The sequence below is a fragment of the Bufo gargarizans genome, chromosome 4 (genome assembly GCF_014858855.1).
Source record: "Bufo gargarizans isolate SCDJY-AF-19 chromosome 4, ASM1485885v1, whole genome shotgun sequence".
In the NCBI taxonomy this organism is placed as follows: domain Eukaryota; kingdom Metazoa; phylum Chordata; class Amphibia; order Anura; family Bufonidae; genus Bufo; species Bufo gargarizans.
The window spans coordinates 103,734,805-103,747,488 of NC_058083.1; the positions used below are offsets into that span (position 1 = coordinate 103,734,805).

At 42.2% G+C, this 12,684-nt stretch overlaps 1 protein-coding gene across 1 annotated transcript in view; it reads left to right on the forward strand.

The window, feature by feature from the left end:
• LOC122935251 (vertebrate ancient opsin-like) overlaps positions 1–12,684 on the forward strand; it is a 319,017-nt gene that overhangs the window by 206,497 nt on the left and 99,836 nt on the right. Inside the window, exon 3 of the mRNA XM_044291013.1 lies at positions 8,081–8,314. Within this exon, the coding sequence (XP_044146948.1) occupies positions 8,081–8,314 (234 nt within the window). The remainder of the gene's footprint in view (positions 1–8,080; positions 8,315–12,684) is intronic.

Genomic DNA, 12,684 nt, shown 5'->3' on the forward strand with positions numbered 1-12,684 from the left:
TAAGCTAGAGGGAATTATGAACAGTTCTAAATACCAGTCAATATTGGCACAAAACCTTCAGGCTTCTGCTAGGAAGCTGAACATGAAGAGGAACTTCATCTTTCAGCGTGACAACTACCCAAAGCATACACCCAAATCAACAAAGGAATGGCTTCACCAGAAGAAGATTAACGTTTTGAAATGGTCCAGCCAGAGCCCAGACCTGAATCCGATTGAAAATATGTGGGGTGATCTGAAGACGGCTGTGCACAGGAGATGCCCTCGCAATCTGACAGATTTGCAGTGTTTTTGCAAAGAAGAGTGGGCAACTCTTGCTAAGTCAAAATGTGCCATGCTGATAGACTCATACCCCAAAAGACTAAGTGCTGTAATAAAATCAAAAGGTGCTTCAACAAAGTATTAGTTTAAGGGTGTGCAGATTTATTCAACCATATTATTTTATGTTTATATTTTTTTCTTCCCTCCACCTAAAAGATTTCAGTTTGTTTTTCAATTGAGTTGTACAGTTTATAGGTCACATTAAAGGTGGAAGAAGTTCTGAAATGATTTATCTTTATCTCATTTTTTTACAGCACAGAAACCTGACATTTTAACAGGGGTGTGTAGACTTTTTATATCCACTGTAGTCTACAGTATGTGTCCTTATACTTCTATATATATACCCTTTTTTTATGCTGTTACCGCTGTTATCCATTTGGGGATTCCATATTTTCTTTTCTTTGTTGCTCAGCTTTCCACACATAATACTTTGCATTAAGTGATATATACAGACGTGGACAAAATTGTTGGTACCCTTTGGTCAATGAAAGAAAAAGTCACAATGGTCACAGAAATAACTTTAATCTGACAAAAGTAATAATAAATTAAAATTCTATAAATGTTAACCAATGAAAGTCAGACATTGTTTTTCAACCATGCTTCAACAGAATTATGTAAAAAAATAAACTCATGAAACAGGCATGGACAAAAATGATGGTACCCCTAGAAAACACAGAACATAATGTGACCAAAGGGACATGTTAATTCAAGGTGTGTCCACTAATTAGCATCACAGGTGTCTACAACCTTGTAATCAGCCATTGGGCCTATATATATGGCTCCAGGTAATCACTGTGTTGTTTGGTGATATGGTGTGTACCACACTCGACATGGACCAGAGGAAGCAAAGGAAAGAGCTGTCTCAAGAGATCAGAAAGAAAATTATAGACAAGCATGTTAAAGGTAAAGGCTATAAGACCATCTCCAAGCAACTAGATGTTCCTGTGAGTACAGTTGCACATATTATTCATAAGTTTAAGATCCATGGGACTGTAGCCAACCTCCCTGGACGTGGCCGCAGGAGGAAAATTGATGACAAATCTAAGAGACGGATAATCCGAATGGTAACAAAAGAGCCTAGAAAGACTTCTAAAGAGATTCAAGGTGAACTTCATGCTCAAGGAACATCAGTGTCAGATCGCACCATCCGTCGTTGTTTGAGCCAAAGTGGACTACATGGGAGACGACCAAGGAGGACACCATTGTTGAAAACGAATCATAAAAAAGCAAGACTGGAATATGCCAAACTACATGTTGACAAGCCACAAAGCTTCTGGGAGAATGTCCTGTGGACAGATGAGACAAAAATCGAAGTTTTTGCCAAGGCACATCAGCTGTATGTTCACAGACGAAAAAATGAAGCATATCAAGAAAAGAACACTGTCCCTACTGTGAAACATGGAGGAGGCTCTGTTATGTTCTGGGGCTGCTTTGCTGCGTCTGGCACAGGGTGTCTTGAATCTGTGCAGGGTACAATGAAATCTCAAGACTATCAAGGAATTCTAGAGAGAAATGTACTAGCCAGTGTCAGAAAGCTTGGTCTCAGTCGCAGGTCACGGGTCTTGCAACAGGACAATGACCCAAAACACACCGCTAAAAACACCCAAGAATGGCTAAGAGGAAAAAATTGGACTATTCTAAAGTGGCCTTCTATGAGCCCTGACCTCAATCCTATTGAGCATCTTTGGAAGGAGCTGAAACATGCAGTCTGGAAAAGGCACCCTTCAAACCGGACACAACTGGAGCAGTTTGCTCATGAGGAGTGGGCCAAAATACCTGCTGAGAGGTGCAGATGTCTCATTGACAGTTACAGGAAGCGTTTGATTGCAGTGATTGCCTCAAAAGGTTGCGCAACAAAATATTAAGTTAGGGGTACCATCATTTTTGTCCATGCCTGTTTCATGAGTTTATTTTTTTACATAATTCTGTTGAAGCATGGTTGAAAAACAATGTCTGACTTTCATTGGTTAACATTTATAGAATTTTAATTTATTATTACTTTTGTCAGATTAAAGTTATTTCTGTGACCATTGTGACTTTTTCTTTCATTGACCAAAGGGTACCAACAATTTTGTCCACGTCTGTATATTTTTAGTTTGAAAGGAAGAAATCAACGGGAAGGCAGAAACTATTCTATTTTATTATCTCATAAGGATTATGTTTAACCAACAACATAATATCCCAATACTATCTCCTGCATCAGTTCAGTCCCTCTTAAGTTTTTTTGACCAGAGAAAATACAGAAGCATGCTGCAGTTTTCTCTCCGGCCAAATATCCTGAACACTTGCCGGAATGCCGCATCCGGCATTACTTTCCATTGAAATGCATTAATGCCGGATCCGGCCCCAAGTGTATAGGCAAAACGGATCCGCTCTCTCCATCTGCGCATGCGCAGACCATTAAATCAGTGAAAAAACGAAATATTGGATCCGTTTTTTCCAGCTGACAACCGGAAAGGCAGATCCGGTATTGCAATGCATTTGTGAGACGGATCTGCATCCGGATCCATCTCACAAATGCATCTATTTGCATCCAGATTGCCGGATCCTCTGCCGCAAGTGTGAAAGTACCCAAAAACTGCATGCAGTAGTTTTGTTTCCATCTAAAAAAACTGATCTCAAATGGGAATGGTTAAAACAGATGAACTGATGCAACAGGATAATTTTTTTTACTGGTTCCTGTAAAAAAAAACTGATCCTATGCTATCCTATGCAAAATGCAACAGGACCTTTTTTTAAAGGATCCTGTTTTTTTTTCTCTCTCTATCCTTCTGACGGATCAGAAGAACGAAAAGCTAAATGGTGATGTGAATGCACCCTAAGGGTGGGTTCACACTAGCGTTAGGGATTCCGTTATGGCTTTCTATTATAACATGGTTATAACTGAAAATAACGGAATCCATAAGACGGAAGGACGGATCCGTTCTTCTGCCTATAGACTTGTATATGACGGAATGCAAAACGCAAGCCTTTAAAAGACATTCCGTTTGCTTTCCGTCCTAATAGAAGTCTATGGGAATAAAAACTGATCCGTCTGGGTCTCGTTATGCAAGACGGAAAACAGGACTTTGTTTTCCGTCTTGCATAACAGAACCCAGACGGAAAATGTTGAATAAGCCACGGCACTCCAGAGGGATTCCAATCAATTTCTTTATTACACCTTGTGTAGCAACGTTTCAACCTAATGGTCTTTGTCAAGCTCCCATTACACAAATGACACAGTGAACATTAAATACAGTCCCCTGACTCCGCATTGGTTGCTGCTGAGCCCTACCCATTAACCCCCTCATTACTTCTTACAGACATTTACATATTACATATTGCCCACTCCATGATCCCTAATAACATACTTTCATCCCTTGTTTCCTTACTTTACCATGCTGCAGGAGACGCCGTCCCATCCTCCTCACTACTGGTGCATATCGATGTTCTCATATTACAACACGAGGCTTCCGCGTCTCTGTGTATAATCTGCGCATGCGCGAAAATTCTGCGCATGCGCGAAAATTCTGCGCATGCGCGAAAATTCTGCGCATGCGCGAAAATTCTTCCGCCCTTTTCTGCGCATTTCCATCAGATCATGCCCCACTTCCTGGTCATGTGATCTCGTCGCTCCAGAAGCGCGCTATCACAAGATCATACTCCGTTCCATTCAAACTCTAATCCAAATGCCATCAGATGCCAAAGATCCATGTTGCTGTATATTTTTAACATAGTCATATAAGATTATTGATGAGGCCCCCATTTACACGGTGCGGGCTGTCTGGTACACACCACACTCTAATCGACATTCAGTCTGGACATTAGTTATGCCATTCTAATTCTTTACTTGTCTTATGGAGGCTGCCACTATCTGGACCACCAATACATTTAATTAAATTTCTATTATTTTACCCTATCTTCAGAGTGACTATCATGGTGTTTCAGAGGCTATACACGTAGGTTTGCCACCATTCATTCAATGACTGGTGTATAGGGTAAGCGTTCATGGGGTGATTAACCCTCAGTACGCCAGCCCATCCAGTCTCATACTATCATTCATTCTATATGGGAGTTTCAGCGGGGGAATGTAGGGCTACCCCCCATTTAGGGAGCCGTCCACATTCCCTCACATTCTCCCTAAAGGATTTTTTTATGGCAAAAACCTATTCTTTCTAGATTTACCTCCAGTACCATTTCACTCGATTATTAGAAAGGGGTTCTCAATGTGAAATATCACACAAGTGGACCCTTTTAGTAGCAGTCTCCATATACTATAGATTTTTACTCAAAGGTTATATCATATGTGGTGCAAACCTTGACAGCCCCACATCGTCATTAAAGGGTCTATAGGACTTGTTCCCCTTTTAGCCTATCAGTCATGGGTCCTTCACACACAAGGGCATCGTGAAGATAAGAAGACGGTTCTCCCACAGCATGTATATCCAAGCAAAACCTAAGACAAGAGGAAAACAGAGGATTTCTTTAGATAAACTATCTTCATAAAAATGGAGATATGGGCATACACAGGAGTTTAGATATATTCATATATACATATGTATTAAAAACTGGCTTCTTAGCCTGGTATTTGAAACACATTTACACACAACCCGATCGGGAGTTAGAAGAGGGAACCCACCTTAAATTCCCTATTAAGGCCCTTAGGCTCCAATGTCTCCAACTCGTGGATCCATCTTAACTCTTTTTGTTTTAGCAGCTTCTCCCTATCTCCACCTCTCCTTAAAATCGGGACATTATCAATAATCCTAAATCTCAATTGAGAGACATTATGCCTATATTTCCAAAAGTGTTCAGGCACTGGTAATTCTGTTTCATCATCGCTTCCTTGATTTTGCTGATTTCTTTCTTTTTCTTTTTTAGCTAATAGCTTACGTATCGTGTACCGATGTTGGTTAATTCTGTTTTTACAGGGTTGTGTCGTCTCTCCTATATATAGAAGACCACACGGGCATTGTAGGCTATAAATAGCAAAATCTGTATTGCATGTATAGTGCCCTTTAATATCATATTTCTTCCCCGTTTGAGGGTGGCAGAAGGCGTCACCCTTGATCAGGCTGCCGCAATTGCAGCAACCATGGTGATGGATCATGTGATGACTGTGACGTCACCAAAGGTCCTTGTTGCTACAAAAAGCTAAGATCAAGACAAAAGGAGATGCCGGCTACGCGAGCAAGTGGACTAAGGTTAAATTTTTTCTTTTTTTTTCTTTAACCCTTCCAGTGCAATTTTACTATGCATTCTGTATTCAGAATGCTATTATTTTCCCTTATAACCATGTTATAAGGAAAAATAATACAATCTACAGAACATCGATCCCAAGCCCGAACTTCTGTGAAGAAGTTCGGCTTTGGGTACCAAACAGGCGCGATTTTTCTCACGCGAGTGCAAAACGCATTACAATGTTTTGCACTTGCGCGGAAAAATCGCGGGTGTTCCCGCAACGCACATTTTCCCGCAACGCCTGTGTGAAAGGGGCCTAAGTCTCACTTCCTGCTGAGATTCGTGTCCTCACATATTCCTTGGTTGAACTTGATAGGCTTATGTCTTTTTTTAACCATATTAACTATGTAACTATGAGTTGAAGGCCTGCTCCAAATGAGGTTGCCTTCTGCTGGCTCTTTGGAGCTCAATATTTTGTTTACCTGTTAGTGACCACCAATGCACCTTTTTTACAGCAGTCACTAACAGGTCTTACTCTAGGCAGCCGCCTTTTTACAGCAGCCTAGTCTAAGCGCTGCATGGTTTTCCCTTGTTCCAGAAAGCAAAGGCAGAGCACATGAGAGAGGGGCTCCTGCTCTAATGGCCCGGATCAGCAGAAGTGAGATTCAGGCCGTTTAACCCCTTAGATGCCACTGTCAATAGCAACTGTGGTATCTAAATGGATTAGGGAGAGGAAGCACCCTCTGTCTTTCATCAGCACCCTGCAAATCAGATCATGAACTGCCGATGTTGCAGAACTACAACTCCCAGCATTCCTGCACAGTCTACAGCAGGGTATGGTGGAAGTTGTAGTTTTACAACAGGTGAAGGGCTTGCAGGTTTGGCATCCCTGGGATAGGCTATCAGTGTAAAATCCCTGAAAACACCTAAAATACTTCATAAAAGGGATGTATGCCAGTTTTTGTGCCACACATTTCTCAACATTTTTGTAGCATTTTGATAAGAAAATATGCCCCATTATGTTTGCATGTTTCTTTTTTATTTATTGTTTTCAGTTTTTCATAAATTTGTTTTTATTTAGTTTTTTATTTGTTTTTATATTAGTTTCTTAACCTCATAGTGGTATTTTTATTAAAGGGAACCTGTCACCGGGATTTTGTGTATAGAGCTGAGGACATGGGTTGCTAGATGGCCACTAGCACATCCGCAATATCCAGTCCCCATAGCTCTGTGCTTTTATTGTGTAAAAAAAAATATTTGAGACAAGTTGTACTTTCTAATGGCATATAGCAAAGGATGTAGTGGGTAGCTGGAAAAAATTTCCAAAAGAGGTGAAATTGGAAGAAAAAAAAAAAACGATTCCGTCACAGTTTCATGGATTTTCTGACATTCACTATGTGGTAAAACTGACATGTGCTCTTCATTCTACAGTTCAGTAAACTCAGTATGATCACGGCGATACAATGTTATTTTAATACTGGAAAAAAATAAAAAATTGATAAAAAAAATTGCGAATAGGGCATATTGATTTTTGGTCCGTTGCACAATTCATTGTAAGGCCTCATGCACACGGCCGTGTTTCACGGCCGTATGCGGGCCGTGGAACCGCGGCCTGGATCCCTCCTGAGAGCAGGAGCGCACGGCGTCACTGGTTGCTATGACGCCGTGCGCTCCCTGCTGCCGCCGCAATACAGTAATACACTGGTATGATCTATACCAGTGTACTACTGTACTGTATAGATCATACCAGTGTATCACTGTATTGCGGCGGCAGCAGGGAGCGCACAGCGTCATAGCAACCAGTGACGCCGTGCGCTCCTGCTCTCAGGAGGGATCCAGGCCGCGGTTCCACGGCCCGCATACGGCCGTGAAACACGGCAGTGTGCATGAGGCCTAAGGGAAACATTTTTTTTCAATTTTAATAGTATGTTTTTTTTTTTTGTGATGTGGCGTTGCCTATGATGTTTATTTTTTGTTTATTTTGATTTTGAGGAAAAGGAGGTGATTTGAACTTTTATGTATTTAAAAATTTTTTATTTTTTTTTTAAATATTTTTTTCTTACTTTTTAAGCCCCCAAGTGGAACCCAACCTTCAATCATTAGATTGCAACATGCTATTATGTCACATGTCGAGAAAAAGATATGGAGCAGGACAGTAGTTAGGAAAAATGGGGGAGAATGGAAATCATTTCTGAAAATACAAGAAAGTGGCAATGTTTAATGAATTCTGATAAAAATGTGTTGGAAATTATTGAGTTTGTAAGTAACGTATAAAATTGGGCATAGATACTTGTTGGTAGTTGATCAAAACGGACCCTTCCAACTAAAACAATTGTCCATTGGCTGAAATTTAAGAACGAGCTATCGTCTTAGCTGACAGATGCCAGGGTATCAATGTTTTCAGAGAGTTCTTTCATTCATCACCTAGTTTCATTGAACTTTTAAGGCTATTTTGAACAATTATAATGGCCAATACGGGCTGAAATGTCTATGGCTGTGTCTGTGAAATGATTGTTCACCAGATGATTGTTTGGTCAACTGTCGCTGAACCAAATTCTATCTAATGTATATGGCCACCTTTATTCTGCTTTGTGTCTTACAGATCAGCGGTGTCACCAAAGGAACAGCTCGTACCAGAGAACAGAGGGTCCTTATTATGGTCATCGTAATGGTTGTCTGCTTTCTTATCTGCTGGCTTCCCTATGGAATAATGGCTTTGATTGCTACGTTCGGGACACCTGGACTCATACCCCCTTCTGCGAGTATCATCCCTTCAATTCTTGCAAAGAGCAGTACTGTGTACAACCCCATTATCTATATCTTTCTCAATAAGCAGGTAAGTAATGGAACTGGACAAAAATGTGCATTCTTTCACATTATAGTAAATTAGTGAAACATCTTTTTTTTGGTGTGGAGTTCCTAAAAGACATGGAATGGTCCACCCAAGTATATAAGTGTTGTGTGCACCAGGTAAGGCCTCATGCACACGGACGTTTTTTTAAGCGGTCCGCAAAAACGGTTTCCGTTGTTCCGTGATCCGTGTCCGTTTTTTCTTCCGTGGGTCTTCCTTGATTTTTGGAGGATCCACGGACATGAAAAATGAAAAAAAAAAATCTAAGTCAAGTATGCCTTTGAAATTATAGGAAAAAACGGACACAGATCACGGACGCGGATGACAATCTTGTGTGCATCCGTGATTTTTCACGGACCCATTGAATTGAATGGGTCCGTGAACCGTTGTCCGTGAAAATAATAAGACAGGTCATATTTTTTTCACGGACTGGAAACACGGATCACAAACATGGATGCCAAACGATGCATTTTCCGATTTTTCCACAGACCCATTGAAAGTCAAAGGGCCCGCGGAAAAAAACTGAAAACGGAACAACGGCCGCGGATGCACACAACGGTCGTGTGCATGAGGCCTGAAGATGAGGAGTGCTTAATTGCATGTGGGGTCCACCTACAGTTTATCCACAATAGAAGTGCAATATGCAAGAAAAGTCCACGGCACTGCCAAATACAGATACATTTTAAATATTTTATTATAGAACACAAAAACACATAGCAGCTACATTTCAGTAGCTCCTCAAGCTGTATATGGTGTTGTGTGTCATATACATCTTCAGGGAGCTCTGTGTCTAAAACATCTTCTTGCTAAAAGAAATGAAATATAATGTATGACAACAGGATAGTTGAGGAGCTTTTAAGTGGTTCTCATTTGGGGACATAGGGGGTCATTTATTGTTTATGGTTGTTTTTGTACCTGCACCAGATATATGAACTGGTGCACCTTAATAATATATGTAGCATGAGTGTAATGTGGTTTACACCTTTAGGTGTAAAAGTAGACCAGAACGGTTGCCTGGGGTGGGTTGCGACTTTTTTGTGACTTTTGCAAAAGCCGCACATAGTAAATGAGCCATAATCCTGATCTAATCTTCCTTTTAGCTGTTAAACATAGACCACTGTGAAAAGTGGCAAGGATTGCAAAATGTTGCAGTTGCCATGACTTGTGACTTGACCTTTTGTAGCTTATTTTCAACTTTATTTGCTGAAAATCTAATACGCCTGTAAGAATTTAAAATTGTCAAATGATTTCTTCCAAAGGGAAAGAATATTTTCCCCTATCAATAATATTGAGGAAATCAAATACATTTATTTATTTTTATATATATTTTTTTTTTAAATAGACATATTTGGTAGCCCTGCATCTGTAAACAGCAGCTCAATAAGAATATCTGCCCCATCAGACAAACTGTCACAAACTTTCCTGTCCAGGCTCCAGCGGTGAGATCTCCAGCTTCAGCACTACTGTGCCGAGAGAGACGTGCTACTAAGCCATGCCCCTGGGTGACGCGATAGCATTCTTAGCAACAGGGTTCAATGCTCTATTTCTTCCCACAGCGGGTATGTGCTGGAGGAGAGCAGTGGATTGATTGCTCAGCTGCTTTATTCCTTTGTGCTAGTGTTCTGACTAAATGAGCGTCGCATCATGAACGATCGGGTTCTGGATTCTGTTTGGGATCACTAGCTAGGTTGCTGGTCTTTGAATTCGTTTGGATTTGTTTATGCTTTTGACCTCGGCTTGTCTATGATAGAAAAAAAATGTTTATTGTCAACCGAAAATGTTAAAGAAAAATTATTGAAATTTATTAAGCTGTCAACTAGGTAGAGGAGGGGTATATTACATGCAAAAATTGCTGAATTTCACCCGAAAATGTAACAGACAATTTTTTTTTCTTTACCTGTCTACTCGGTATAGCAGTGGTACATCACACCCAAAAATCGGTGAATTTCACCAGGAAATGTAACAATTTTTTTTTTTTCTTTACAGATCTAATAGGTATAACAGTGGTACATCACACCCCAAATTTTTTGAAATTCACCAGAAAATGGAACTGACGATTTTTTTTTTACCAGTCTACTAGGTATAGCAGTGGTACTTCACATCCAAAAATTGGTGAATTTCACGAGGAAATGTAACTGACTATTTTTTCATTTTTTTAACCTGTCTACTAGGTATAGCAGTGGTACTATACACCCAAAAATTGGTTAATTTCACCCGAAAATGTAAATGACAAAGTAGTGAAAAGACATAAAATAAAATACATACAAATAAAAAAAACATTAGATTTATGAGGTGGAGTTCCATATGGAGTAGGAGTTTGGTGGACGTAGCGGTGTAGCTGGACGCGGCGGTGGAGGAGGACAAGGTAGCCAACACAGGTTTTTTGGTTTTAATTTTATTTTTTTAAATTAGGGTACACTCTAAAAGAGTGTGAAATATCCAAAATACAAGAATGAGCAATTGTGCTGCAGTATAACAATGGCTGGTTAGTGCCGGCATAAATGTCTATTCTGCACAAGGTATGGACAAGTACTGAGGGATCCATGCCTGGTTCATTTTAATGAACGTGAGCTTGTCCACATTGGCTGTGGACAGATGGTTGCACTTGTCTGTGATGATGCCTCCTGCCGTGCTAAATACACGTTCAGATAATACACTGGCTGCGTGCGCTTGTACTCGTGCATCTTACGATCACGCTCCAGTGAGGGAATTAAGGACGGTACGTTGTCCTTGTAATCGGGATCCAGCAGCATGGCCATCCAGTAATCAGCAGAATGTGGGCAACTCGGCAGTCGTTGCGGAGACACTGCAGCATGTAATCGCTCATGTGTGCCAGGCTGCCCAGAGGCAATGAAAAGCTGTCCTCTGTGGGACGTGTATCGTCTGTGTCCTCTGTATCCCCCCAGCCACGCACCAGTGTTGGCCATGAGCTGGTCTGGGTGCCACCCTGCTGTGAACATGGTTCCTCCTCCTCATCCTCCGCCTCATCATCCTCCAGAACTGTGCCCTGGCTGGACAATTGTGTACCTGGTGTTTGTGGGTGTAGGAACCCACCCTCGGAGTCACTTGTGAATGATTGGCCGGAAACCCTACAAAATGATCGCTCTTCCTCCTCCTCCTCCTGTGCCACATCCTCTTCCATCATCACCAGGAGCATTTTTTCAAGGAGCACAGAAGTGGGATAGTAACACTGAGAACGGCGTTATCGGCACTGGCCATGTTGGTGGCATACTCAAAACAGAACAACAAGGAATACAGGTCTCGCATGGAGGCCCAGTCATTGGTGGTGAAGTGGTGCTGTTCCACCGAGCGACTCACCTGTGCGTGCTGCAGCTGAAACTCCACTATAACCTGCTTCTGCTCGCACAGTCTGGCCAGCATGTGCAAGGTGGAGTTCCACCTTGTGGGCACGTCGCATATGAGGCGGTGAGTGGGAAGGCCGAAGTTACGCTGCAGTGCTGACAGGGGAGCAGCAGGGTGAGAACGCCGAAAGCGCGCACAAACGGCCCACACTTTATGCAGCAGCTCTGACATATCGGGGTTAGTTTTAAGGAATCTCTGTACCACCAAATTCAGCATATGCGCCGGGCAAGGGATGTGCGTCAAACCGGCTAGTCCCAGAGCTGCTACAAGATTTCTCCCATTATCGCACACCACCAGGCCGGGCTTGAGGCTCACTGGCACAAACCACTCATCTGTCTGTTGTTCCATGCCCATCCACAGCTCCTGCGCGGTGTGGGGTTTGTCCCCCAAACAGATACGTTTTAAAACAGCCTGCTGTCGTTTACCCCTGGATATGCTGAAGTTGGTGGTGAAGCTGTTACGCTGACCGGATGAGGAGCTGGTAGAGGATGAGGAAGCGGAGTAGGAGGAGGAAGCAACAGGAGGCAAACTTAAGTGCCCTGCTATCCTCGGTGGTGGAAGGACATGCGCCAAACTGCTATCCGCCTCAGGCCCAGCCACCACTGCATTTACCCAGTGTGCTGTTATGGAGATATAACGTCCCTGACCGTGCTTACTGGTCCACGTATCCGTAGTGAGGTGCACCTTGCCACAGATGGCGTTGTGCAGTGCACACCTGATTTTGTCCCCCACTTGGTTGTGCAGGGAAGGGATGGCTCGCCTGGAAAAATAGTGGCGGCTGGGCACGACATCCAGAGGTAGATGAAGAGGCCGAGACTGCAGCAGAAAAGGAAGCAGGAGGAGCCAAAGACCTCTCTTGGTTTTTGAGGTGTCTACTCCACTCTAGCTCGTGCTTAGCACTTAGATACCTGGTCATGCAGGTTGTGCTCAGGTTGAGAACGTTTATGCCTCGCTTCAGGCTCTGATTGCACAGCGTGAAAAACCACTCGTGT